The 27011-nt window shown below is 40.7% G+C and overlaps 1 protein-coding gene across 1 annotated transcript; it reads right to left on the reverse strand.

Annotated features, from left to right (window-relative positions):
• Positions 1–1818: 1818 nt before the first annotated feature.
• mpp3b (MAGUK p55 scaffold protein 3b) lies at positions 1819–26621 on the reverse strand (the record flags this gene model as incomplete). Its single annotated transcript, XM_079846310.1, has 19 exons — positions 1819–1998; positions 2103–2231; positions 8932–9040; positions 9263–9356; positions 9566–9646; positions 9734–9895; positions 10206–10271; positions 12074–12115; positions 12670–12690; positions 16802–16866; positions 18085–18281; positions 18376–18450; positions 18561–18646; positions 19624–19705; positions 19856–19993; positions 20434–20514; positions 26042–26119; positions 26202–26320; positions 26597–26621. The coding sequence occupies 19 exons, from the start codon at positions 26619–26621 to the stop codon at positions 1819–1821; spliced, it is 1830 nt and encodes a 609-aa protein (XP_079702436.1).
• Positions 26622–27011: the final 390 nt, after the last annotated feature.

Raw genomic sequence — 27011 nt, forward strand, 5'->3', positions numbered from 1 at the left:
TATATATATATATATATATATATATATAAGAGCACGCACGCACACACACACACAAATAATGTTTTTTTATTGTTGTTCTCATACATATATATATGTATATGTATATATATATATATATATATATATATATATAAATAAGAGCACGCACGCACACACACACACACAAATAATGTTTTTTTATTGTTGTTCTCTCTAATTAAAGAGAAGTTCAAAAAGTGATGCAGTATTTTATTTTTATTATAACAATTCACATTCAAAAATACTCCATATATTCTAAAATGGTATTTTATATTTTATAACACAAATTCATAACATTCTGAACAGTACAGTATGGCCCTAAAGACATTGACATGCTCTGTGACTTTAATGTGACATATGCCTAATGAACTACACAGACATCAACAGTCATCAGTTTTATACAAAAACATTGACAATTATAACCAAATTAGGACAGGCTGTGACCAAATACGAAATTTTATTTTACACAGGTATAAACACTTTTGCAAATATACAGTATGATATTTTACACCATTCCCATTTACATTTGACTAAACAGTCGGCATAAGATGGAGAAAACAAAGAGACTTTCACACTAGGCGGTTTGCCTGGCAGAAACGAGCTTTGACACAGTGAGTAAACCTGAGTCAGCGTTTGTCCTCTCATTCAAGCGGTCCTGTCCTCATTTGATGTTTATTTGTGCAGCTCACTCGACAGAAATAAGGACAACCATTATTTTTCCACAGAAAATAAATTCTTTCAGCTAATAGTGATACATTTCTTGTCAATGCTACAGTACTTCCATGCAAAATCTTATAAACAGAAATCTACAGACCTCACTTTCAACAATTCAGACAGCACTTTTATTTAGCTTTGTACTAATTAAGTCAAACAGGATGATACGGAAACTGGCAAACAGCAGACTCAGAAAGAGGCAGAGAGGTCTATGTTTTCAATACACCATATGTGACTGTTTGAATTTAAAGGGTTAGTTCACCCAAAAATGTAAATTCTGTCATTAATTACTCACCCTTATGTCGTTCGACACCCGTCAGACCTCCGTTCATCTTCAGACACATTTACACTCACAAGACCCAGAAAAGGCACTTAAAATGTCGTTACAAAGTCCATCTCACCACAGTGACTCTACAATAATTTTACGATGCGACGACAATAGTTTTTGTGCGCAAAAAAAAATCAAAATAACACCTTTATCCAACTTGTTATTGCCTTCCTTGTGTGCCTCCACGACACATGCGCGAGAATATGACGCAGATCCGGCGTTCGGGAATCCATGAAATGCACACTTTAGTCCCATTTTGAGCACTACGCCGAGACCTAATGCACGATCAATGTAGAATTCAACAGCTTAGATATGCGCGTCTTCCTCTGCTTGTAAACAAATCTCTTCTGGGTCATGTGTCCGAACGCCGGATCTGCGTCATATTCTCGCGCATGCGTCGTGGAGGCACACACGGAAGACAAGAACAAGCTGGATAAAGGTGTTATTTTGATTTTTCTTTGCGCACAAAAACTATTGTCGTCGCATCGTAAAATGATTGTAGAGCCACTGTGGTGAGATGGACTTTGCAACGACGTTTTAAGTGCCTTTTATGGGTCTTGTGAGTGTAAATGTACTGAATGCCAATGGAGGCCTATCTGAAGCCTTTCTCAGGATCAGCTTTACACTGAAATATCTTCATTTGTGTTCCGAATATGAACGGAGGACTTACGGGTGTCGAACGACATAAGGGTGAGTAATTAATGACAGAATTTTCATTTTTGGGTGAACTAACCCTTTAAGGAAGGTGGGAGGGAGGATCAAGATCGGACCCAGCTGACCGGCACCCACTGCGGCTCCCTCTCGAGTCGTTCCAGAATATTCCTTAGCTCTACACAGGCGCTGGCAGAGTCCTCCTTTACTAGGACCCTGTCCACTAGATGGCCATATTGCTGGTCCATCTGCTCGGCTGACTGCCTCATGTCCTGCAGGTCTTCATCCTTTTCACAATGAGACAGAAAGAGATATAGAGACAATATAAGATTTGAATTCCTGAGATTTACGAGCACTATTTGGGTAGTATGGTAATATAAATCAGTCTCACCGTGATGTGTCCACTGTCACCCCTTCCTGGTGATGTGGGAGAGCTACGTTGTCGACAAATCTCAGGGATGCGTGGCTTTACAAAGATCACGTAGGGCTTAAACTCTGCCGTACGAAGGATTTTCAGGGCCTGAGCATTAGAGTTAAAAGAAGTATAAATCATATCATGGGTTTCATATTATGTGCTCAGCAAAAATCAAGACCAGAGTCTCTGTTGATAATAGAAGTTGTGGATTCAAATCCAGATTGAGCAAGTTGAGCAGAAACCTTACCAATGTGAAAGAGATCGCCATTTACACTTTTATATTTATTTATTAGCAAACACTTTTATCCAAAGTGACTTCCCAGATAGCATGGTGACATTGAAACAATGTTGAGTTTTGATCCAAACCATCATTTGGAATGAGATTGACATTGAAATTGCGATGAAATTGTGATGAAAGTCAAAAGCACACATGGGTGGGGACAGTAGCCGCGTTTCCATTACAGATTTGCGCAAAACTTTTGCGATATTTTCTAAAAGTCGACAAAAAATGTTTGCGAAATGACAGCGTTTCCATTAACTGATGTTATGCGACTAAAACATTTTTTTTCCTCTCGTGATAAATCATTCCAAAAATCATGCTACATATGTTGTTAGGTTTATGTATATCCCAGCCACCGCACGCCATTATTATTAATGGAAAGAGACGTGTGTGTTATAGCACTGATGGCAAGGAAAGCACCTTATACTTGAGCGGCACATATGAGGTGTTATGATAAATTGTGGCATTTTATATTCTATTGTTTTTTATGAGTTTAATAAAGAACTCGTCTTCTGTCCAAACATACCATCATCTGTAAAGAATGATCGACTTTTACATACGCCAGGTTATTGTGACGCATTGCCACATACAGAGACGAGCGAAAAGTTTGAATTTGCATGGTGGTAACTCAACGTTTTTTTACCACTTCGTTATTTTGGCTCGGAATTTCGTTTTTTTGGAAATATAAACTGAATTTAGAAATGCTTTTGAAATGAAATGCGTTTAATAAACAAAATATATTTTTGAAATGAAGACAGCGTTTGGAGTGGAGTGCAAAATAATCTGTTCCCTGAGTCCACGGCCTTTGCTGTTATCGTGAGTGTACACAAATACAAATACAAGTAGACAGTTTATAGTTTATAATTATGTCTTGCACTTATCTGTATGGCTAAAAATAACGGAGTATTTTAAGTTTCCGCTGGAATTAGGAAAAAATTCATCAAAAGGCGACAACGACTTCGTCGGAAAGAGGGTTAAAGAAAACGTAGCCTATTTAGTTTCAAATAGTTAGGCTATGTCTAAATATTATAATCTTTTAATTTCATATGTTGATTATGAAAAGTGAGCAGCATGAGTAAAGCACATAATCAGATGCGCATATGTCTGGAGACATGGATTTTGAGCACAATTGAATTGTGTTTTCTAGAAAGTCTTTCTTTAAAATTAATTTCGTTTTGTATAAATTGTATTTTAATTTTGATCAATGTTTAATCAACTATTTGGCTGTAGGCTATATTTAATAAATAAGAAGCAAACCAAGATCGTCGGGAATGGATTGACCTAGTCTTTGAGCAAGGCTGAAACTATAGCGTCTTTCTGTTTTAATACATTTCTTGAATATATGTCATAATTACAGTAGGCCTATAGATAGTTATGATATTTGTGGTTGCACCGGGGTCCGTCATTATAAAGTTACGCCACTTTCCTTATTAGGAGAAAATATATGTCATTTTAACGACATAAGATCTCGTACATACTTGAGTGGAAAAAAAATTATATGTAGGCCCTATGTGAGAGCAATGCGTGACCGTACCAGGTGACCTGTAAATGCGAAAAAACTGTTTCCATTGCAGTTTTGCGGAAATTTCCTTTTTCGAATTGCCTGAAAAACCACCTCATGCGAGCGTAAAAACTTTTTTGCGATATATGGGAGTTTTTGCGAAATTGACGCGTTTCCATTGGGCGTATTTTCAATTCGCAATTTCAATTTGCGCAATTTGAAGGGTAATGGAAACGCGGCTAGTGACTGAAATAACAGTGATTTGTAGTTGATGAGCACAAGATCCTGCAGGTGTGTATCTCTGCAAAACACTAGTGGGTGTTTCCCAATCAGTGGGGTGTTTTCAAACCACGATGGGCATTTTCAACCGCTTTACCCGATTTGCTCTAATCCACTGGGGGCTTGGTTTAGGGGTGGGCCTTCATGGTTTTAGCCAGTCTGTTGAAAAATGGTTGAAAAACGTCCATTGCAGTTTGAAATTAGCCACTGATAGGTAAAGCCCATTTTGGTTTTGCATATGCACTGGTCAGGAGTTTAATTGATGCTTTAGAGAGAAAACACAGGTGTATCCTATACAGAAGACTTGTGTGTTGAACCACAAACATGACTTCTCTTAGCCTGGCGTGGCCATACTCAATTCTAGTCAGAATTTGAGTCTGGTACCGCTCCATTGAGCTTTGATTATGGGGCGTGTTTCAACTGAGCCAGGAAAGACCTCAATTGGATAGACCCACAACCAATCAGAGCAACGGAGCGACGCGTAACGTTAGTTATCAAATGTCAACAGAACTCAACTGCACTGTGTTGCCAAGTCCGTGTTTTTCTCCATGTCCGCGGGTTGAAGCGACCCCAATTATGTGATTATATAAACCCAGGAATGCGAATTTTAGCAGGCAACCTTGCCAAAATAACATATTTTGCCAACCAAACGCCATTTTTTTCCGGAGAACACCCCAGAAAGTTATTGTTTTGGGCTATAGTTTTGAGTAGCAATTGTGCGCGACATTGCAAAAACACTTGGAAACCCTGTCTGCACGCACGCTGGATTAAGTAACGTTACAAGAAAAAGATGAGTGTAAACGATCTTTGCCAGTAATAAAATAATTTAAGGATACACAGAGTACTTACCAACACGATCATCGTTTTTGAGAGAAATAGTGAAGGTGAATGCATATACGAACAAGTTCTCCGTTTAGGATAAGAGCAAATTCAACCCAAGAGCCTTCGATGACGTGGATGATTACGTTACTGTTTATCATCTGTCCATCATCGTCTAAAGCCCGCCCTGACAATTTCATTGGTCCGAACAGTTTCTGTTCGGGCATAATTACTCCTCTATGGAGCGAGTCCAGACCGAATTGCCCGAGCAAAAAAAATTGTGGGCGGGGCTAAATTCGGCTGGCATCCAGGCTAGACTTCTCTAGCACAGTTGCAAACAATTTTGAATTATTATTTCTCTGTTCCTTTGTTTTGCAAAAGACACGAGCATGAACAAGAATGTCACACTGCCCATGTCTTCATCCACCAGTGCTTGCAGTGCACATTGCTCCTTTAGTAGGAGTGAAGGTAGAATGAATGAGGATGGACAATTAAAAAAAATGAGAAGCACCCTCCTGATAATGCTGACATTGATTATATATTGAGTTGTTGTCAACAGCATAATCACCTGGGATCACCGAGTTCTACAAAATGAGCCAATAGCATGAGAATGCCATGGGTCTGCAGAATTTGCATAGCGCAACTCCGCCCCAGCTCGTGGGTATATAAGGAGCTGCGTAACAATCTTGCATTATGTTTCTGTTTCAGAGCCGAGTGCAGCTGTGAGCATTGGGCTGGACTGGAACCCTCCACCTCAGCCCAAGCGTTCAAGACTGGACAATTGGTTCCGGGGCAAGAGGCACGCTGATCACCTGCTACCGCCCCCAGGGCCATTCTTCCCGGAGGTGCATAAGGAAGTTACCAGTTTATGGAAGGCAACTTTTACTGCCTGTAATCATTCTGGTGCGACCTCAGCCTTCACTACCCTCGATGGAGGCACGGCTAAAGGGTATGAGGTCGCAGTAAGGTGGTGCACCCCCTCTCTGCCCCTAAGCCTGCCAAATGCCAGCCACTCCTAATGCTGCGTTCACACCAAACGCGAATAGAGTGTCTGGCGCGAGTGATTTCAATGTTAAGTCAATGGAAAAGCGCGTTGACGCGCGTCTGGAGGTCCCGCGGTGCTTTTGTGCATTCACGCGTTTGAAGCGAATTCGCATCTGACGCCCAAATTGAAAAATTTTAACTTTGCCGTCAATTCGCGCCGCGTTAACCAATCAGGAGCTTGCTTGCTGCTGTCACGTGGTAAAGTGACGTGTATGAGAAACCCTGCATAATTTAAAAATAGAACTATTGTGTCACAAAATGTAGTTTTAAGACTTTTTAATGAAAATGAAAAGAGGCAGAGTGGTGTTTTATGACATATTTCTCCTGGAGTGCCAACTCGCTGTGGACGCGCGAATGCATTCAAAATGTTCGCGCATGAAACTAGATGCGGTAGACGCGATTTTGACGCTCTATTCGCGTTTGGTGTGAACGCAGCATAAGACAGGTAGCTCAAAGATAGGCCAAGATGAAGTCCGGCTTCTACAGCCCCTACTTCATTTTCCCCAAGAAGAGTGGTGGGTTACAGCCAATCCTGGACCTGCACGTCTTGAACCGATCCCTGCACAGGCTTCCATTCAAGATGTTGACAGCCAAGCGCATTTTCGAATGCGGTCGCCCATCGGATTGGTTTGCAGCGATCGACCTGAAGGACGCGTACTTTCATGTCTCCATTCTTCCTCGACACAGACCATTTCGATGGTTTGCCTTCGAGGGGCAGGCATACCAGTAAACGGTACTCCCATTTGGGTTAGCCCTGTCTCCTCGTGTCTTCAGGAAAGCCATTGAGGCAGCTCTTGGGCCACTCAGGCAACACGGGGTTTGCATTGATTTTATTTGTTCATCATTGTTTCAACATTAAATGTGGGTGCAAATGTGATATTGAACTAACATCAGTTCATAATGTTGATTCAATTATATTATTATAGATTTTTTTTGTTAAAATCTCAACATTGTTTCAACTGAGGGTGCAAAAGTGATGTTGAAAAAATATCACATTTTGAATCAATGATATTACCATTGATTTGTGGTTGAAATCTCAACATTGCTACAACATTATCTGAGGGTGCAAGAGTGAAACTGAACCAACATCACTTTGTAATTTTAATTCGATGCAATTAGCATTGATTCATCAACACTGACTCAACATTGTTTCAATGATTACATGCTGGGTTACAAATCTGAATATTATACAATAATCTACCCCTATGGAACAGGGAGTCATTTTTCAAAAATGTAAAAGCTATTGTTTTCAATACAATACAAATGCATGATCACTGGCTTTCAAGTTTGGTACAATTTATGCATGGATTTATGCATTCACGTGGGTCATATTTTTTGAGGTCGGAATATATGGAATTCTGTATAAATACAGAAAAATCACATCCCTGCTTTATAATCACTAAAAAGCTAATTTGCTTGTTCATGGTTTGGCTTATACTAAATGAAGCAAGGGTGTTACTTTCAAGCTATTTTAAAGCATGAAGAAATTATTTTCACAGGAAAAATACATTTAAATGTGTCATTTTGATTATAGAAGATGAGTTTTAAGGGATCAAATGATTGACTGCTGCAGGGCCGTGCACAGACATTTTGAGGGGCAGTGGCCCAAACCAAAAAAAAGGGGCACTGGGGTGGGGTGGCATTGGGGGTGAGGATTGGGTGCTTGTCCATACAAATTCTCCATCTTACTCTTACTAGTCAGTCAAAACAGTTTTGATCTAATTTTGTGTCTATCGAAAACAGTGATATATGACATTGTATTATGAATATCAAAGTTTTTGTGTCTATTTGTTAATGAAGGATTTGTGGACACAATGTTTTTGGTTTTGTGGAGTAAATGTTATAGCTTTTATTTTGAAGTAAAAAAATAAAATTTGACTCTTGGGGTAAGATGACCCAGCCATATTTAGCACAGAAGGCCCAGGTGGCATGTTGTTACTGGTGTTATTGTTTTTAAACGTAATACTTATTGCAATTAACGGGGCTATTATTTAATATTTTCATGATTTAGATGTACAATTATAGATTAATTAAGTGAATTCTATTATGACAAAATCTATTATGTTTTTTGTTTTTTTATAATGACATATCTTCAATTAAAATGTGGGCAATTAAATTAGTAAATTATGATATGCTTGTACATAAGTCATAAAACAATTACCTTTCAGATGATTATCTTTTACTGGGATTCAGATTTTTCTGTTATCAGTTATTCAATTATTCTACTAAATTGTCAAAATAAAATTATAATTTGAATATTTTTTGTATTTTACATTATTGACACTTTAAAATATAAATAAATAGTAATACGAATTATATCAAAAGTAATTTATACATTCTGTAACAGTTTATGGGCTATTAAATTAAATTAGGCCTATATATATATTCTACAAAGTGTGCCATCGACAACAAAGTTGGTGTTATTTATATTAGATCAGATCGGGTACTAAACTTGATTAGACAAGAATTATAATTCTATTCCAAGAATGTGTTGTGCAAGTATAACCAGATTGAAGAAACTGTTGATCGTGCAAACCATGTGTAACTAGGTTATTTTGGAACATAACCTGCAAGGTATAGATGTGTGTGTGTGTGTGTGTGTGTTTTTGGTTGTAGAGTTGTCCTTATTACTTCAACGAGTAACTAATGCTGCACAGCTAAAGAAGGGAAGTACTAAAGAATCTAGCAGACACTTTGGAAGAGGTAAGACGGTGATAACCACCCCCAGGTGGTTAGAGTCCACCATAGGCAACTGTGTATCTAAAATCAGATCTAAAATCAGACCCTTAAATCAGATTAAATTTTCACAAGAGCTGAGAATCAGAAATACAAAGAAACACAAAGAACTAACAATAGTAACAATAAGAGAATGCTATATTTACCTCAGGTTGAACATCTACCAGACACACTTTATTTCTGGCCAGGACACTCCGGATTGACTCCAGACTCGTCCCATATTGGTTATTCTTATATTCACCATGTTCAATAAACCTGGACATACACAATATGTGTTTTTCATCAATTAAAACATCAGTAAAATAAAATTGTATTCTTCTTCAGAACACATAAGAAGAAAATGTCCATGCAGTTACGATAGATGAGCCAAAGTATTTAAGTTTTGGGGTGAACTATGCCCTTAACATAATGCCACACAGATGTGTTACAATATTGACCAAAAGTGAATCCATCCAAAATATTAAAACTATTTCATACTTATTAGATTGTATGTCAGCCTCAAAGCCCTGCTTGGAGATGAAGTGGTATTCTATACCCTCCTTCTCATGGATCTTCCTGGGTCTTGTTGTGTCTGTTAGAAAATGATTACACAAAGTATACAATCATTTCAGCTAATGTCACAAGTGATTTTGCAATACATGACATTGAGATTAGCAGCTCTTCAACTTCAGGCCATCAAACTTTAGCAAGAACAAGTTCAACATTGATTCAGCTTTATAATGTATCAGCCAGGACCTCCACAGTCTCTAATGTAGAACTAAATGGAAAGAGAAAACTCACGTGGCACAGCGACACCATAGCGATGAGGATTCTCAGCAATCACCTTCTGCTTCAGCTCATTGATCCGAGCACCAAGAGATCCTGAAGAGAAAAAAAAAAGAAAACTACATTCTGAAGGCAAACAAGGTTTGGCTCATTTAGATTGCTTTGAAATCCCTTGAATCTTACCTATCAGCACCACAAGTCTTGGTTTATCTTGAGGTCTCATCTGATGTAGGGTCACCTCTTCATATATGAGGAACTCATTCTCTGCAGACTCCGCTGGATTAGTTTCTTTGGTCGAACCCTGATGATCCTTGCGGCTTAGCCTGAAGCTTCTCCTTAGACCAGCTGTGAGAGCAGAGAGATTTTCCAATAGATCAACATAGGAAAAGAACATCTAAAAACAAAGCAGATCAGAAATAGACATTACAGAATTACATGATACAAAGATCAGACAAAAAGACAAGGGTGGAAAGAGGTGCATCCCCAGACTAAAAAGATAACGTTGCTCACACTGCTGCTGATTTTATGTAACAGCTGCATCTCAGGAGCAAATAGCAGCACGCTGTTCATCTGCTTTGTACAATGTAATATGCAGTGAATAAGTTAAAGCAGCAATGCATCTATTTACCTAACAAGTATGAAAGAAACGTGGTACCTGAGTAAAACTCCCAGGAAAAGGCCTGGCCACAGGACGGTGCCACCGCCTTACACTTTGGAGAAACTACAACTAATGTTAGACCATCACACATCCAGCATAATTCTATAGAGACTTTCACAAGCTATCAGCCATGCCAAAGCCTGCGTGAGCCATTAGCCGAAAGCAATAGTTCCCTGGGTATAGCAGTGCACCTGTGCTTTATACTTAAAGGAATAGTTCATCCAAAAATAAATGTTTCAAACTGCATGAGTTCCTATCCTATGGAAGCCCATTTCCGTCAAATAAGAAAAATCATAAATATGAAATAAGTTAAAATAAATTTTTGTCATAATTATACTTATTATTTGTTTCTTAAAGCAGCACTAGGTAACTTTTCAACCTTTATAATATATTTTCAAGACTCTTGTGATGATACATCGGCTTACAATAGGTTGAATGACACATCTGCCATAGCCTGACGGGGTCTGTATCATTTTTAATCGTACTTTTAAACTTCGGGTTTCGGGTAGTAACCCGAGAACAAAAATAACTACAAAATGCGACTGCTTTACGGCATATACGTCACTTCCACCACCACCCCCACTTCCTTAAATTCGGACGTGCGAGCCCAACTATCATTTGTTTGCCGAATGTTATAGTCATGGCCAAAGTAGCACAGAAAAGTAAGAAAGCAAAGGTTTTGTTGGAGGAAAGCAAAAAGAGGAAACGAGAAAGTGATGGGATTAAAGGCAGGACGAGGATCAACATTGGGCCAGCGTTTGCTCGTTGGCGTGAGCTGAAGGAGGAGGGGCTTCATTCTTGCAAGTAAATACATAAGAAGTACAAAATCATATTTTAGGATACCTAACATGTCTGTGATATTGGTTTATTTGTCTTGCCTCAAGCTATAATGCAAATCGATTTTTCACATTTGCAGATTCATCTATGGTAATTGATATTATAATATTGACGATATATGGTTATTACCTACCACTCAAACATTGAGTTGAAGTATCATATAGATTTTGTAAAACGGGAACCAATAGAGTAGGCTATTATAATGACGCTGGCTTGTAAACGTGAGCATCGCGATCATTTGGCGTTTGAAAAAAAATAATACCCTGTACCTGGGATGAAGACATTTCACACGCGACGCAAGCAGAACCATCTGAGCAGAACACCTGCATGTGAACTCCTGCAGTGTTCAGGGCTATCATGGGTGTCATGTCAACAAATGCACGTGCGATGCATCTCCTGATGCAGGATGACACAGTTTACGACAGTAGTAGAGGACAATACTGTTTCCCAACTGTAGAGGGACCCCGAGAGCAAAACCTACCTATTGCTGCTTTAAGTGGCGGAAATGGAACAAAACAGAAATGCTGAAGAAAGTCCTGGCCGCTTTTTTCCATAAAAAGTGATAATCACTGTATATTTGTATTATATATAAATGATTAACGGGGAAAATGTATGTGTGTTCTTCGCAGATTTGTGGGGGCGGGGGGTGGGCGTGGGGGGCAAGTAAGAAAAGCATACAGGCTCAACTGAAAAACATGAAGATGATAGAATTTTCATTTTTGGGTAAACTGTCCCTTTAAGCAGTAAGCGCCAAATCTTCCTCTTTGCAAAAATCACACACTAAAAACCATTGAGACTAAAACTCAAAGAGGGAGTTGTCCAAAGCCAGCAGCGGAGCAGTGGGTTGTCAAGATGTGACCAATGGCTGGGGTCTTAGGATGTGCCAAGCGCTTGAGCGCTGTGGTGAAGTCTCCCGAAGAACTCAATGATACCAGATGATATTTAAAGGGATTAACACCACACAACAAAGCATCATCCAGAGCCTAAGCCATGTGGAGTGCATTCAGTGTGTAAGGTGCATATCTCACCTACGTGCTGTCCACTGACACTGCCCTCACTGTCACAGTCCTCTGGAGGGTGGGTGGGTGGGTCAGGAGAACACAAGAGATGAGAGGGTACAGGGAGGAGAATCAGTGGGGATATATGGGGATATATACACTTTACAAGGACATTTTGAAGGGTCAGAAACTCAGAGGTCAGAATTATTGGAGAGGCCAAGAGAACCACAACAGCAAAATGAAGCAGCAAGCACTAAGCGAAGGGATATCAGCATCTGTGTATTCAGATGATGAATCTTGTAGTTGTTTTCATGGACTAGCCGTGATTATAAGTTAAAAATACCTGTCATACCATTTTACAGAATGAATGAAATTGAGAAGAATTTATAAATATTGCAATTTCATTAGGTTACACTATTTTAAGGTGTCGTGGTTACAGTGTAATTAATTACACAAATAAATAATATTAACTAATTAACAACTTGTACTTTCTACGGACTTGGTTTATGGTTAGTTGTTTTTTTTATTATTTAATTTTAATTTTTTTAAGCGTGTATAAGGACACTGTAAAATAAAGTGTGACCTTTTAATATTTCATTTAATGACATTTTGCAAAAAACACCTACCTTTTTCACAAGATTGGTCAGCTGGGGTAAGCAGAATGAGGAAACAAACATAATTGCAGTAACATGAACAAGCATGAAAAGCAAATGAATATAGAATATTACAACTAGTATTGTCATTTCTGATAGGCCTGGTCAAAAGTATAAATTCGCTATTTTCATTTAAAATATGCCAATATCAATTCTAAAAATCCTATTAACGATTTCAGCGTACTTCCTGCGGATGGGGTAATATGTGAATTAGGTATCAGAATCAGAAAGAGCTTTATTGCCAGGTGTGTGTGTGTGTGTGGGGGGGGGGGGGGTATTTAACTGTTCAAGAGGGAAATGGCCTGTGGGAAGAAACTGTTCCTGTGCCTTGATGTTCTAGTGGCCGGTGATCGGAGTCGCCGTTCTGATGGTAACAGTTCAAACAGGAGGTGTCCAGGGTGAGCGGAGTCTGTGATGATTTTCCCTGCTCTCTTCCTCACTCTGGAAGAGTACAGGTCCTGGAGGGTTGGCAGGGGGGCACCAATAATCCTCTCCGCAGTCCGGATTGTGCGTTGTGGTCTCCTGATGTCAGATTTGGTAGCTGAACCAAACCAGTCAGTGATGGAAGTGCATAACACCGACTCAATGACAGCCGAGTAGAACTGAATCAGCAGCTCCTGTGGGAGGTTGAACATCCTAAGCTGATGAAGGAAGTACAGTCTATGCTGGGCCTTTTTCACAATGGAGTCAATGTGATTGTCCCACTTCAGGTCCTGAGAGATGGTAGTGCCCAGGAACCTGAATGACTCCACTGCTTCCACAGTGTTGTTCATGATGGTGAGTGGGGGAGAGCTGGGCTGTTCCTCCTGAAGTCCACTATCATCTCCACCGTTTTGAGCGTGTTGAGCTCAAGGTTGTTATAACTGCACCAGAAAGCAGCTGTTCAACCTCCAGTCTGTAAGCAGACTCATCACCGTTTTGGATGAGGCCGATGACAGTGGTGTCGTCTGCAGATCTCAGGAGCTTGACAGAGGGGTCTTTAGAAGTGCAGTCATTGGTGTACAGGGAGAAGAGCAGTGGGGAGAGAACACACCCCTGGGGGGCGCCAGTGCAGGTAGTGAGAGTCCTGGATGTGAGTTTCCCCAGTCTCACAAGCTGTTGTCGGTCTGTCAGGAAGCTGGAGATCCACTGACAGATTGAGGGTGGCATGGAGAGCTGGGTCAGTTTAGCTGAGAGAAGATCAGGCATGGTGGTATTGAAGGCCGAACTGAAGTCCACAAATAAGATCCTTGCATAAGTCCCAGGTCTGTCGAGATGTTGCAGGATATAATGCAGTCCCATGTTGACTGCATCATCCACAGACCTGTTTGCTCTGTAGGCAAATTGAAGAGGATCCAGCAAGGGTCCAGTGATGTCCTTCAGGTGGGCCAGAACCAGCCTTTCAAACGACTTCATGACCACAGACGTGAGAGCGACAGGTCTGTAGTCATTAAGTCCAGTGATTTGGGGGTTTTTGGGGACGGGAATGATAGTGGAGCGTTTGAAGCAACAGGGAACTTCACACTGCTCCAATGATCTGTTGAAGATCTGCGTGAAGACTGGGGCCAGTTGGTCAGCGCAGGCTTTCAAACAGGCAGATGAGATGCAGTCTGGGCCTGAAGCTTTCCTAGACTTCTGTTTTTTGAAGACTCGGCTCACATCCTCCACACAGACCTTAAGCTCGGGTTGGATGACAGGAGGGGGGAGGAGAGGGGGTGCAGGAGGTGATGGGGGACGTGTGAATTGCAGATCAGAGCAGGTGTGTGGTGTGAGACTGGGCAGAATGAATTCAGATCCTCAGCCAGTTGTTGATTCTCTACAGAACGGGGGGACGGTGACTTGTAGTTGGTGATGTTCCTCAGGCCTGTCCAGACTGGGGCAGGGTCATTGGCTGAAAACTGGTTTCTCAGCTTTTCAGAGTAGCATCTTTTAGCAACTCTGATCCTCTTTGTCAGTCTGTTTCTGGCCTGGTTATACAATACTTTATCCCCACTTCTGTAAGCATCCTCTTTGGCATGACGGAGCTGTTTGAGTTTCCCAGTAAACCATGGTTTATCATTAGTGAATGATAAGAATGTCCTGGTAAGAATGCATGTATCCTCACAGAAACTGATGTATGATGTTACAGTATCTGTGAGCTTATCCAGATCAGTGGTAGCAGCTTCAAAAACAGTCCAATCAGTGCAATCGAAGCTGGCTTGTAAGCCCAGCTCTGCTTCATTAGTCCATCTTTTTACAGTCCTTATTACAGGTTTAGCTGATTTCAGTTTCTGCCTGTAGGTCGGTATAAGATGAACCACACAGTGATCAGAGAGCCCCAAAGCTGCCCGTGGGACGGAGTGATAAGCATTCTTTATTGTGGTGTAACAGTGGTCCAGTATATTACTGTCTCTGGTGGGACATGTAACATGCTGTCTGTATTTTGGCAGTTCACGGGAGAGATTTGCTTTGTTAAAATCCCCAAGAATGATTCAAAGAGTCTGGATACCTTTGTTCAGTTTCAGCTATTTGTTCAGCCAGCTGTTGTAGCGTCGCGCTGACACACGAGTCTGGAGGGATGTACACATTCACGAGAATGAACGAGGAAAACTCCCGCGGCGAGTAGAAAGGTTTACAGTTTATGAAGTGCGCCTCTAGATTAGGAGAGCACATCTTCTTCAGCGTTGTTACATCTGAAGACCAAACTTTTCGTAAATGTAGAAACACAATCCACCACCTCTCGTTTTCCCTGTTAGTTCCGCGATGCGATCCGCTCGGAACAGCTGGAAGCCCAGCAGAAATAGTGCGTTGTCCGGGATGGCTTCACTCAGCCAGGTTTCAGTGAAGCACAGTGCAGCAGAGTTTGAAAAATCCTTGTTAACGCGGGTGAGGAGAAGAAGTTTGTCCGTTTTGTTAGGAAGGGATCGGAGATTTGCAAGATGAATGCTAGGGAGTGCAGAGCGGAGGCTGTGCGCGCAGAGTTTAACCAGTGCGCCGGCTCACTTCCCACGCTTGTGTCTGGCCACGCGTTTTAAAAACACAGCTGTGGCTCCGACGTGAAAATCAAACAAAACGTCCGAATAGTCAAAAACTGTAGAAATGTTGTCTGGTGTGTGTTTCCTAATGTCCAGTAGTTCGTCTTTGGTGAAACTGATTGGAAAAGAATGACTAAACGCAGAACAAACAAACAAAACAACACAATAGCTGAAGAGCTCCATACCGAGGCAGCCATCCGCAGCACCATCTTTTACTTATGATTGAATGTGATGAGATACTTGTGACTCTTATGAGTCGGTTCTGTTTAGTGAATAAAAAAACATTCCAGAAACGAATAAACTATGCACAATTTTTTTCTGTATAAATTACAGCATTAGCAGAGTAAAAAAAACAATATATAGCTTAAATGGATTACATCGAAAATGGAATTGAATTTGTGAATCTGAAACAAATCGAGAATCTGCATCGATACTGAGGACTCATTGGTAACATTCGAAAGCATCTGAACGTAAACATTTTTTCTCACAAATAACTGTAAAGCCTGGGTCATTTAACAGGAACAGACTTAAAAAAAATGAAGATCTGACTGAACTGAAGAATTAATCTGATTAAAGCTGCAGGCAGCGATGAAAGGGCCCTCGCACCCATGCCACCGCCTCCCCTGATTTTTTTGTAGGAATTGGGTTGTTACATGTGTCTACCGAATTTTATAATTGTACGTGAAACGTAACGCGAATGGCACTTAATTGAAATTGTGTAGGTGGCACTATCAAGCCATTTTGCTACACCTAATTCTGAAACCCATATCAGATGTAAATTGTCACCACTTCTGATGCATGTGCAAAGTTTCATGAGTTTTCAAGCATGTTTAGGCCCTCAAAAATGTGATTTATTTTGGAGAATAATAATAGACTGAGCAATTACAATAGGGTCCTCACACCATCGGTGCTTGGGCCTTAAATATACCAGTGTTCTTCTCCATTTGGCTTTGGAGATTTCATATTTTCTCTGAGAGTTTAGTCAGCACACCTCAAAAAATATATAATATGAATATCTGCTGCATTTACAGATTTTTGGTTTTAATGTTTACAAGCAACTCACATCTAGTACTTCTCTAAACTGTCCGGTATATTAGCTTCTGAGGACTTACATGGTGTTGCTCTGGGTGATTTAGGGCTCTGGTGTGTTCCCATTTTCATTCTATACAACAGTCGCCTGCAAATGTAGGACAAATAGACAATGTATAAATAATTACAATAGGAAAGAATCATAGCGGCAGAATGTCAGAAGAGACAAGAAGAGACTGATTGTGTCCTCAAATATTTATTTAAAATAAATAAATCAACTGTTGTTTTAATTTACAGACATAACTCTGATGCATTTAATCTAAAAATATGTTTTTTTTTCTTTAAATGTGGTACCCCACTAACCACTGCAGGAGGCGGATTTGATGATAAAATTTATCAGAATGGATATTCTAATAAGGTAACATAAACTCAAAATTGAATTCCTTCCCTATTAAGAGACAATCAGTAGAGTAACTTTTGAAACCAGTTTTATTTTCACTTTAATGGGTTTAACCCTAACTCATCACTCATGCATCATAATCAATCCTGAAAGAATGGCATCTATGCTAATGTTAGTCTCTCTGTTTATCCCAAGGTTTACTATAGTCAGCCGGATCTGAGCCGTATCAAGATCAGATGGTGGACCTGCGCCTAGACGCGATTAACGCAGCCCTGTAGTTTCTGCAGAGACAGTGTCAACTAGACTCTCCTCTGTGACGGCCTCATCGACACGACATCCAGTGGCACTGATCCTCATCAAACCCGTCTCCTGCGTGATGACTCCGATCTTCAACCAGATGTAACTGGACAAATATTCTGTTCCCATGTAATCTAACTTCTGACTTGTAATGTTGCCTGAATCATAATCACACACTGTTTGTTCATTGGCCAGAGGAGAACTGGCACCCTGACTGAGCCTGGTTTCTCCCAAGGTTTTTTTCTCCATTATGCCACCTGATGGAGTTTTGGTTCCTTACCACCGTCGCCTCTGTTGCCTTTGGCTTGCTCAGTTGGGGAAACTAAATATTAAACTATATTACTGATCTGCCCGCATTGACACTATATGATAACTGAACTGAACTGGATGACATCACTGCTTTCTCCAGAGCGGCTGTACAGCCGAATCAAATTCTGTTGCATTATTTTCCTGTTTAACACTGTGAAGCTGCATCTGCATTGTAAAAAGCGCTATATAAATAATCATGATTTATATAAAATCATGATTACACCACTGAAAATCCCTTTGTGGACCATCACTGCATATTACAGACATCTGGTTTATTTCCTAATCTATTCCTAATTTATTTCACAGCTGATGGTAAATAAAGGGTAACTGTTGACATGATATTTGTTGTGTAGTGTGTACCTCTCCTGGAACTGTCTTGAAGGAACAAGGCCAGCACGTAGGTTGCTGTCTCCCACTCTTTTGGCCTGCCACCATGTTGGGTCATCCTGGCTCACCACCTGCAGGATGTCCCCACATGTGAAAGGCAGTCCTGCCTCCTGGCAGGGTGTGGCCTTGTCCTCATATGGCGTGTAATCAAACAGGGCTCTTAAATAGACCTTAAAGTGACATAAAATAACATTGCATATATTACCTGCAGCAGCTGCAATCTATTCCATCCTATGACTTTCAAAAAAAAGTGATTGCATTCACCTTACTCTCCTTGAATCTGTCCTCCTCCTTAATAGCAGGGATAATCTTCAGAGTGATCGAGCCTTGAGACTGAGACTGCAGCCCAACAAACAATAATCAAGAAGACTAAATCACACAAGTGCCTTTTCAGATAACAAATGGAATGACTCAGCTTTTGTAAAACAACAGAGGAATAGTGAACACACCAGAATCTGGCTGATCTCCTCAGGACGTTTGTGTATAATGAGATTTCCATTGACCTCCCTCAACTCATCTCCAACATGCACCAGACCTGACGGAGAATTCAATCAAGTGTCATCATGGTGCATTCAAAATACAGAATACTGATACTAAACACTTTTCTAATTTATAGTGTAAATTAAATATTACAATATTACATTACAATCTGTATATGTATATAAAAATATATACATATATATGGGGATGATAAGGAGGCCATGATGGACAGAGGCCAATGGGCAAATTTGGGATTTTTAATGACCACAGAGAGTCAGGACCTCGGTTTAACGTCTCATCCGAAGGACGGACTAAAGCAAGGTGGTATTTGACTGTGGTAAGCATATCCATAGCAGACTGGTGGGAGTAGCCTTCGACGGCAGCATGCCCAGTGCATTATGTATTGAAGTGTTTCTAATCCCAATAATATCTACAAATTGTCTTCTCAGTTTTGTTTTTCATTGAACGTTATAACATTGCATGCATACTAATGGCATTATTCAATAGGACAATCTTCCACACAATGTGCACATCATATTTCAGCAGAATTTCCATGGCAACCAGGAAATCTGATCTCTATATTTGCAGTATAATCTGTAATCCCAAAGCAAATCATAATCTCAAGGATGTTGGTCAACATTTTGCTTGTGATCAGAAAAATCTCCTATGAATGCTATTAATATCAAGAAAATAATGATTCTGCTGTGGTTGCTGACATCTAGTTTTCATTTAATACCATTTGTCATTTTTTTTATTATTTTGGATTTCTAACAGGAGAGATTTTCAGTAAATTATTTACATAACACTTGGATAAATGGTTATTTAATTCCCTCACTTTATCTATCCATTGAGAATTGAGTCGTCTGTCATGTTTTCACAGATTGAACAGTTTTTGGATGGTCCGATTGCGTCATCAAAGATTATGTTACATCAAATCTGCTGAGATAGTTGTCTGGCCACAGTGTAAAAACACAAGAGTTGGCATGGGAAAAATGTTATGTTGACAAGAGGAGGGAGCAGGCTGTCACTCACCACTGCGGTCTGCAGCTCCGCCCCTCATGATCCTAGCAACCACCACCGCTCCAGTTACCTCGTCCCTGCGGATGGTCGCACCCTAAATAGACACAATCAATTGCAAAAGTTATATAAGCCTATACAGTATGTCGTATGTCTTGGTGGTGGACAGAATAGCTATTTTAGAGACAAAACAGCTCACCCATCATAAAATACATTTAATATAACCTGTTCTGGTGCCGAAACTTACAAGAGGCTCCTTGTTCTTCACCAAACGCACAATCTTCACTGATTCTTCCTCCAGTTCATCGTCTAGATCATCTGGTAGAGGGGGGAGCACAGGCTCAAAATTCTTCTGTGCCACCATGTCATGTACTGTTAGCACTGCCTGATGGGTCATGGAGAGAATAATTACAACAAAAGTTGACAGAATGATCCTCTAGTGCTGTGGAAGAAAGAATGTGTATGTGTGTAAAAGTGAGAGAGAATTAATGTGCAGAAATAGATGGATTGACTGAGAATAGAAATAAAAAAAAGATAGAATAGAGAAAACCAATGCCTGGGGCGAAATGATCGAGTCCAATTAGAACGTTGTGAAATGCCATCTGATTCTGTTTTTGTCATGCTGCACACTATTAAATAATAATTAATGAAGCTTAATTATGCCAAAATTGTTTTAAAATACAGTAACTATTGTGTCCAGAATTTGCATGTATTTTAGGGACAAATTCACAGTCAGGAGATGATTTCTTAGATAATTCACCAAAAAGACATGAATACACACAGTTAGGGAAATCTCTACATAAGGCACAAATGTGGCTTTCACACCTTCACATGTGGAGTGGTAAGAAGTGTAAATAGCTCTCTCTCATCGTCTTCCAGTGGTCCGTTCTGTAGCTCCTCTGCGACCTGTCAGTGCAAACCACAAGACCAGTGTAATCAAAAATGCAAAAACGTGACAACAATTCAGGGCCGGATCTACTGGGCTGCCATTCTAAGAAAAATCATTGCCACCCCATCTGCCACCCCAGATTAATCCCAGTATAAAATGTAAATGCAAACAGTGTTTTCTGTGCCGAACTGTAGCAGCTGTGCTTTTAATATATGATGACATAAAAAGAACAGCGAAAAAAAAATGTCTGCTGCACTGCAAATTGTTGTTTATTTTGACTGGCATCTTAACAATTTGTGGCGCGCAGATTCTCAGACTACCTGCTCCATTGTCATCATGGATATAGGCCTATTTTCCATCTGACCCGACTAAATAAATGGAATTTATTTATTTAATTTAGGCTTTTATTCATTATATGCAGCGCCGCCGCTCCCACCATGTGCATCACGCGTAGCGTAGTTTAGTGACTAGGCTTAAACCTTGTCTGTGAAACCAGAGATTTATGAACTTTTTGAAGCATCAAAATGGTAGTTGTGTGGACTGTTAATGGTAGGACCGAAATCTTTCAGATATAATTAAAAATATCTTCACTTGAGTTTCGAAAATGAATGAAAGTCTTACAGGTCTTACGACATGAAGGTGAGTAAATGTGTCACGGTTCTATTATGTGTAGACTTTGTCGTTTTCCTGTCACCTTAGTTACTGATTTGATTGCGTCATTCTATTTAGCTGTTCATTATTAATTAGCTTGGTTGATCTGTGATATAAGTTCTTGTGTTTTCAGTTCTCATTTGTCCAGTCTCATCTATGTTATGGTTGTGTTTGCTTGCCTGTCTTTGTTTGGGTTTACCTGGGGATATTATTAAAGGGGTCATGAACTGGCTTTTTTAATTTTTTTTATACTGTTGTCTGAGGTCAACTTATAACGTTTGCGTGGTTTTTACATTCAGAAACATCAAATTTAATAAGTAATAGGCTATTTTCTGCCCTGGTTTTGAGGCTCTCTCAAGAAACGCTCGGTTTTTATGGGTGTGCCGCACTGAAGACTTGGAAGTAAACGCCCCCGGCTAGGATTGGATAAGATTAGCATATTTAATGAGCTTCTGCTCCCCTGTCAGTACATGGGGGATTGTTTGTAAAGCATGTGGGGAAACGGCAACCGGAAATATTCGCTCACAGCGCAAAATGTCTTTATCAAACAAACACAATGATTCATCTCTCATCCACCCGCGATTGAATGGAATGTCATTTTTTTTACTTGGCCCGCCCGATCTGTGAATATAACTGCGCCCTTCAAATATCAAGTCAAAAGAGTGAATAACGCACATCAAGAAAGGTATGTTATTTCACTATTTAAGATAGCCCGCCGGCAGGCCGGGCTTACGTTTTGGTAGCCCGTCTGAAAAACACATAGCCCCGGGACGTTGGGCTTTGCGAGCCTTGGCCTTACATGTCCGAGTCTGTGACTGTGTTCTTCCACAACCAGGAACAGCGCAATATATTACTCTCTTCGCCATGTTTATTGCGGTAGCGCGATCCGTCGGTGGGCGGGGCTACAGAAGCAGGTGTACATATTTATCTTTTGAGGTGACATTTCAGCATATGTTGACGTCAAGGGTCGACATATTCTCAGATCGAGCGTTTGCTGGGCCTGGTGTCAATAAAAGCTTTTCTTTGACTAACAAGGAAGTTTTCAGCTCTGAAACTTACAGGATATTCTTATTTCACAATGAACTTTTATATATCAAAGGCTCAAAGGAGTTGATTTCTCAATTCATGACCCCTTTAAAGTTTCCCTGAAATCAAAATGGAAGTTTTTTGGCTTTTAACATGAATATGTTAGCTTCAATGCTATCTATAAGCTAGTGTGCTCCAAAACAATGACAACAATCGCATTTAGAAGATATAAGCATTCAAACTTATAGTCTCTCACTTCCGCTAATATGATCAACAATTTTGATGACATCACACAGCACTTAGCTTCTCATCAGATTTTCTGTCCAATCAAATGCTCTCTAGAATCTGAAGCATCCTGCCCCCTAAATAGACGCTGAAGCTGTGGCTGAAATCGGCCATTTGTTCACACAATTACTATTTTCTACATGGTGAATGGCACATAGTGCACTATATAGTGTAAATATGCTTTCGGTTGAGGCGAATGAAGTCTGGTTTCACGTTAGTTTCATGTCTGCTCCGGTCAAGCACAGAATAGCACAGAAATTTGTAAAAACTACAATAGCACAGAACGCATTATATGCGCGAGTCGGCGCAGACCACAAAACAATAGGACCCATTTGAATTCTGCACAGAATGTTGTATTTCAAAGAGATATGGAGGAGATTATGATGAGAAATGATTAGAGATTAGGAGGAAACAGCGGCTTTACCGAAATGAAAGGCTCAAGTCAAGCTGTGATATAAACAAAACGCTATTGGCTGTTTTATAACGGAGGAGGAGCTGGTCCATACGTCCCACCCTGTCTTCCTGTTTTAGGGGAAATTATGTCAACACATTGAATAATGCTTCACGTTTCAGGGCACTTCAGTGGGCCTTCAAAGACTGCCTTGGATCTATCTATATCTTCTTCGTCATGCGTGCTGCTACAGCCAGTTCATGACAGAAGACGGACCGTATAAAAAAAGATGGACTATGCTATAGCTTTCACTGCCCTGCCAGGGAAGAACTTTAATTCATGGATTATTCCACTCACTTTTGCTCACTCTCCCAAAAAACAACCTTAGATGACGGAACCTTGAAGTTGCTATTTTGGATTGGGCCACTCAAGGGATCTTCCGGACACGATAGAGGGAACATGGAGGAAGGCCATCCTATGCTGTCTGGAGAGTCTCTACACCTAGTCCACATCAGCGTCTACGTCATCAAACCCAGAGCCTGGCCAAGCATCACCCCAAGGCACGGAGTCTGACCAGGTATATGAGCTGGCAACATCTTACATCACTGTTGGCATCAGAGTCCAACAGAAACTCACTCACAGTAGTGAGAGTGTGGGTGGGGCTCCAATCCATTCCTTCATGCTCCACCTCTGGCCACTGATCCCGTCGCTCCACCTCGGCACGTTGCCTTGACTCCTCCGTCTTGGTTCCTCCCTCCCTCAGCTCCATAGATGACCATCGGGCTTACAGCTGCACTGTTATCCCTTGAACCACCGGCTCCACCTCACTTGGACGGCCTACGGTTCTACCTCTGCCCTCAGTTGCTCCAGTTCCGCCTCAGCCCTCTGGTACCCCGGTTCTACCTCAGCCCTCTGGTACCCCGGTTCTACCTCAGCCCTCTGGTACCCCTTGTTCTACCTCAGCCCTCTGGTACCCCGGTTCTACCTCTGCCCTCAGTTGCTCCAGTTCCGCCAGAGCCCTCTGGTACCCCGGTTCTACCTCAGCCCTCTGGTACCCCGGTTCTACCTCAGCCCTCTGGTACCCCGGTTCTACCTCTTCCCTCAGTTGCTCCAGTTCCGCCTCAGCCCTCTGGTACCCCGGTTCTACCTCAGCCCTCTGGTACCCCGGTTCTACCTCAGCCCTCTGGTACCCCGGTTCTACCTCTGCCCTCATTTGCTCCAGTTCCTCCTCAGCCCTCTGGTACCCCGGTTTTACCTCTGCCCTCTGGTACCCCGGTTCTACCTCAGCCCTCTGGTACCCCTTGTTCTACCTCAGCCCTCTGGTACCCCGGTTCCGCCTCAGCCCTCTGGTACCCCTTGTTCTACCTCAGCTCTCTGGTACCCCGGTTCTACCTCAGCCCTCTGGTACCCCGGTTCTACCTCAGCCCTCTGGTACCCCTTGTTCTACCTCAGCCCTCTGGTACCCCTTGTTCTACCTCAGCCCTCTGGTACCCCAGTTCTACCTCAGCCCTCTGGTACCCCGGTTCTACCTCGGGGGGTTGTCGCTGCAGCTCCGTCGCGACCTCCGAAGCCTTTGGAGTCACCTGGTTCCATTGCTCTCCATCTGTGCCTGGGGCTCTACTACCATCGGCTCTGACGCCTTCATCATGTTAAAGAAATCCTCCCCATGGCTCCTCCCTTTCTTCAGTTGTCACCCCTCCTGGGTTCCCATCCTCTACCAAAGCCTCCTCCTTCCTCTGTCGACGCAAGGTCGCGCCTTTCCAGGAGGTACTGTCACAGTTTGGACTTTGTTTTCCATTTTCCCTCCTGAATTACTGATTTGATTTCGTCCTTCTGTTCAGCTGTTCGTTATTAATTGTGAAATGTGAGATGGTGGTCCAGTGGGTTAAACCATGGAACTGATACGCAGAAGGTTGCTGGTTCAATCCCAGCGGTCACCACCAGTGTGTCCTTGAGCAAGGCACTTAACTCCATGTTGCTCCAGGGGGATTGGCACTGTATGTCGCTTTGGATAAAAGCGTCTGCCAAATGCATAAATAATATTACTTTGGTTGATCTGTGTATCCTGTGTTTTCAGTTCTTATTTGTCCAGTCTCCTCTACGTTATGGTTGTGTTTGCTTGTCTGCCTTTGTTTGGATTGTTTTTCTATCAGTTTCCATCTTTTTGAATTAAAATAAATGCATTGATTTAGTTCATTTGTAAATATATGCTGTACTGACAGTATAGTTTTATTTAATTAATGATCACATGCCTTTTAACAGTAAACATTTTTATACAGGTTTATGTAATTTCCTCTGAAATTTCAGTTGCCTGTTTCCTCAAACCCTATACTTTCAGTGAAGATTCAAGATGGACTTTTCCAACTTGAATCAAACCGCATCATAAGATACATTTAAACTGGATCATTAATCATTCACATGGGCCATTGGCACTTGGACCCGATTATAAATTATATTATAGATTTAGTACAGGTGATATAGTATAGATTAAGTATAGATTGCTTAGGTATCGCCTCCCCTCACAGTTCTCATGCCAACCCTTTGCACCCTATAAGTAATTTTCTAGATCCGCCCCTGTTGAAAACATTTCTAATCACCGCATCCTAGCATACTACGCTTACTATTTCTACCAAAAAAATAGTTATGAATTCAGTGTTTTTGTTTTATTTTCCTTTAAAAAAACATCCTTTAAAACATTTATGAATTTACAATTTAAAAATGTGTTGCTGTTTTACATACACAACCATTCAAAAGTTTGGGGTCAGGTTGTTTTCAACTGATAATAATAAAACAATTATGATTCTTGAGCACGAAATGAGCATACCACGATTTCTGACACTGATGGTTTTACTGGTTTTTTTTATTTTTATTAATGTTGTCAGGTAAAGTCACCATATAGTGCTTTATACAATACAGATTGTTTCAAAGCAGCTTTACAGTGATCATAGGAAAACAAATTAATAATGCATACAAGAGTTAATTTAGACTGAAAAGAAAATAGTGTCATTGTTCAGCTAAAGTTGTAAAGATTAAATTCAATTATTTATTAAATGTAATATTTAGAAACACTTTTTTTTTACTGATACCAAACATTTGAATGGGTGTACATTATAATATTATGAAAACATATATTAGATAATAATGAGGATTTGATTGTTTGCAGTGTGAGGGTAGAGATGACACACACTTACGTCTTCAGCCAGGAAGGATGCGCTGTGGAACACTGGGGTTGGACTCTGGAGCTGGAACTGCCTCAGTCGCTCATGGATCTGCAGGAGAGGTCAGTACAGATGGATAATCATTCACAAAAACACTGTTAGGATATTGGATATTTTCTCCAGCATTACACACTTTCATAAGATAGCTGAGGCTCCTCTCACTGAAGACCTCCCTGAGGAAGACCAGGTCCTCCTTATGATTGGCTTCTGGATGCAGCTGGGAAGTGAGGAGGGCTAGCATCTCATGTAAACCTGTAGCATGCAAGAGAAACGTTTTGTTTACTGATACAGCAGGACTTACTGACACCTATTAGTGTGGATGTACAGTAACATCACATAAAGAAATATTTTTTATTAGGGAGCATGTATGACTGGAATGTACATGATTTTAAACATTGTCTTTCAGTATTATTTTCTTTATGTGTAAATATTTTTTTTAGTGAGGGAAAATACTGAGGGTTTCTTTAATATGATGATCAAGTGAGCTTATTTTATGACAGTATCATAAAATGTGGCTGTATGAAGTACCTGTGGTAGGTGAGAGAACGGGCATGGCTGCTCATGAGACTGACAGAGATGCAGGAAAAATGGTTCTCCTCTTCTCTCAGATCACTCAAAATGCGGGCTCATCTGAAAAGCCTGTTAGCCACAAAACCTTAAGATAGAAAAAGCAAAAAAATGGGCAACTTTAAGAAAACCATTAACATTTGAACTGTTCCTTTCTGTGGATTGCATGGTAAATAGCAGTTCAATAATTATGTGACACATCTAACCAATGAGGCGAATCCTGTAAATTAAAGGGTAAACATATTTTAGGCTCATTTGATTATTTAATTTAATTGTTGCTGTTTGTATGGTGAGGTGTGCTATGTTATGAAGTAACATACCACCATTATGGTGAAATTTCATCTAAAAAAAAAAAGATGAGTCAAAAAAGACTGGG

The sequence above is a fragment of the Gobio gobio genome (assembly GCF_949357685.1).
Source record: "Gobio gobio genome assembly, chromosome: 20".
In the NCBI taxonomy this organism is placed as follows: domain Eukaryota; kingdom Metazoa; phylum Chordata; class Actinopteri; order Cypriniformes; family Gobionidae; genus Gobio; species Gobio gobio.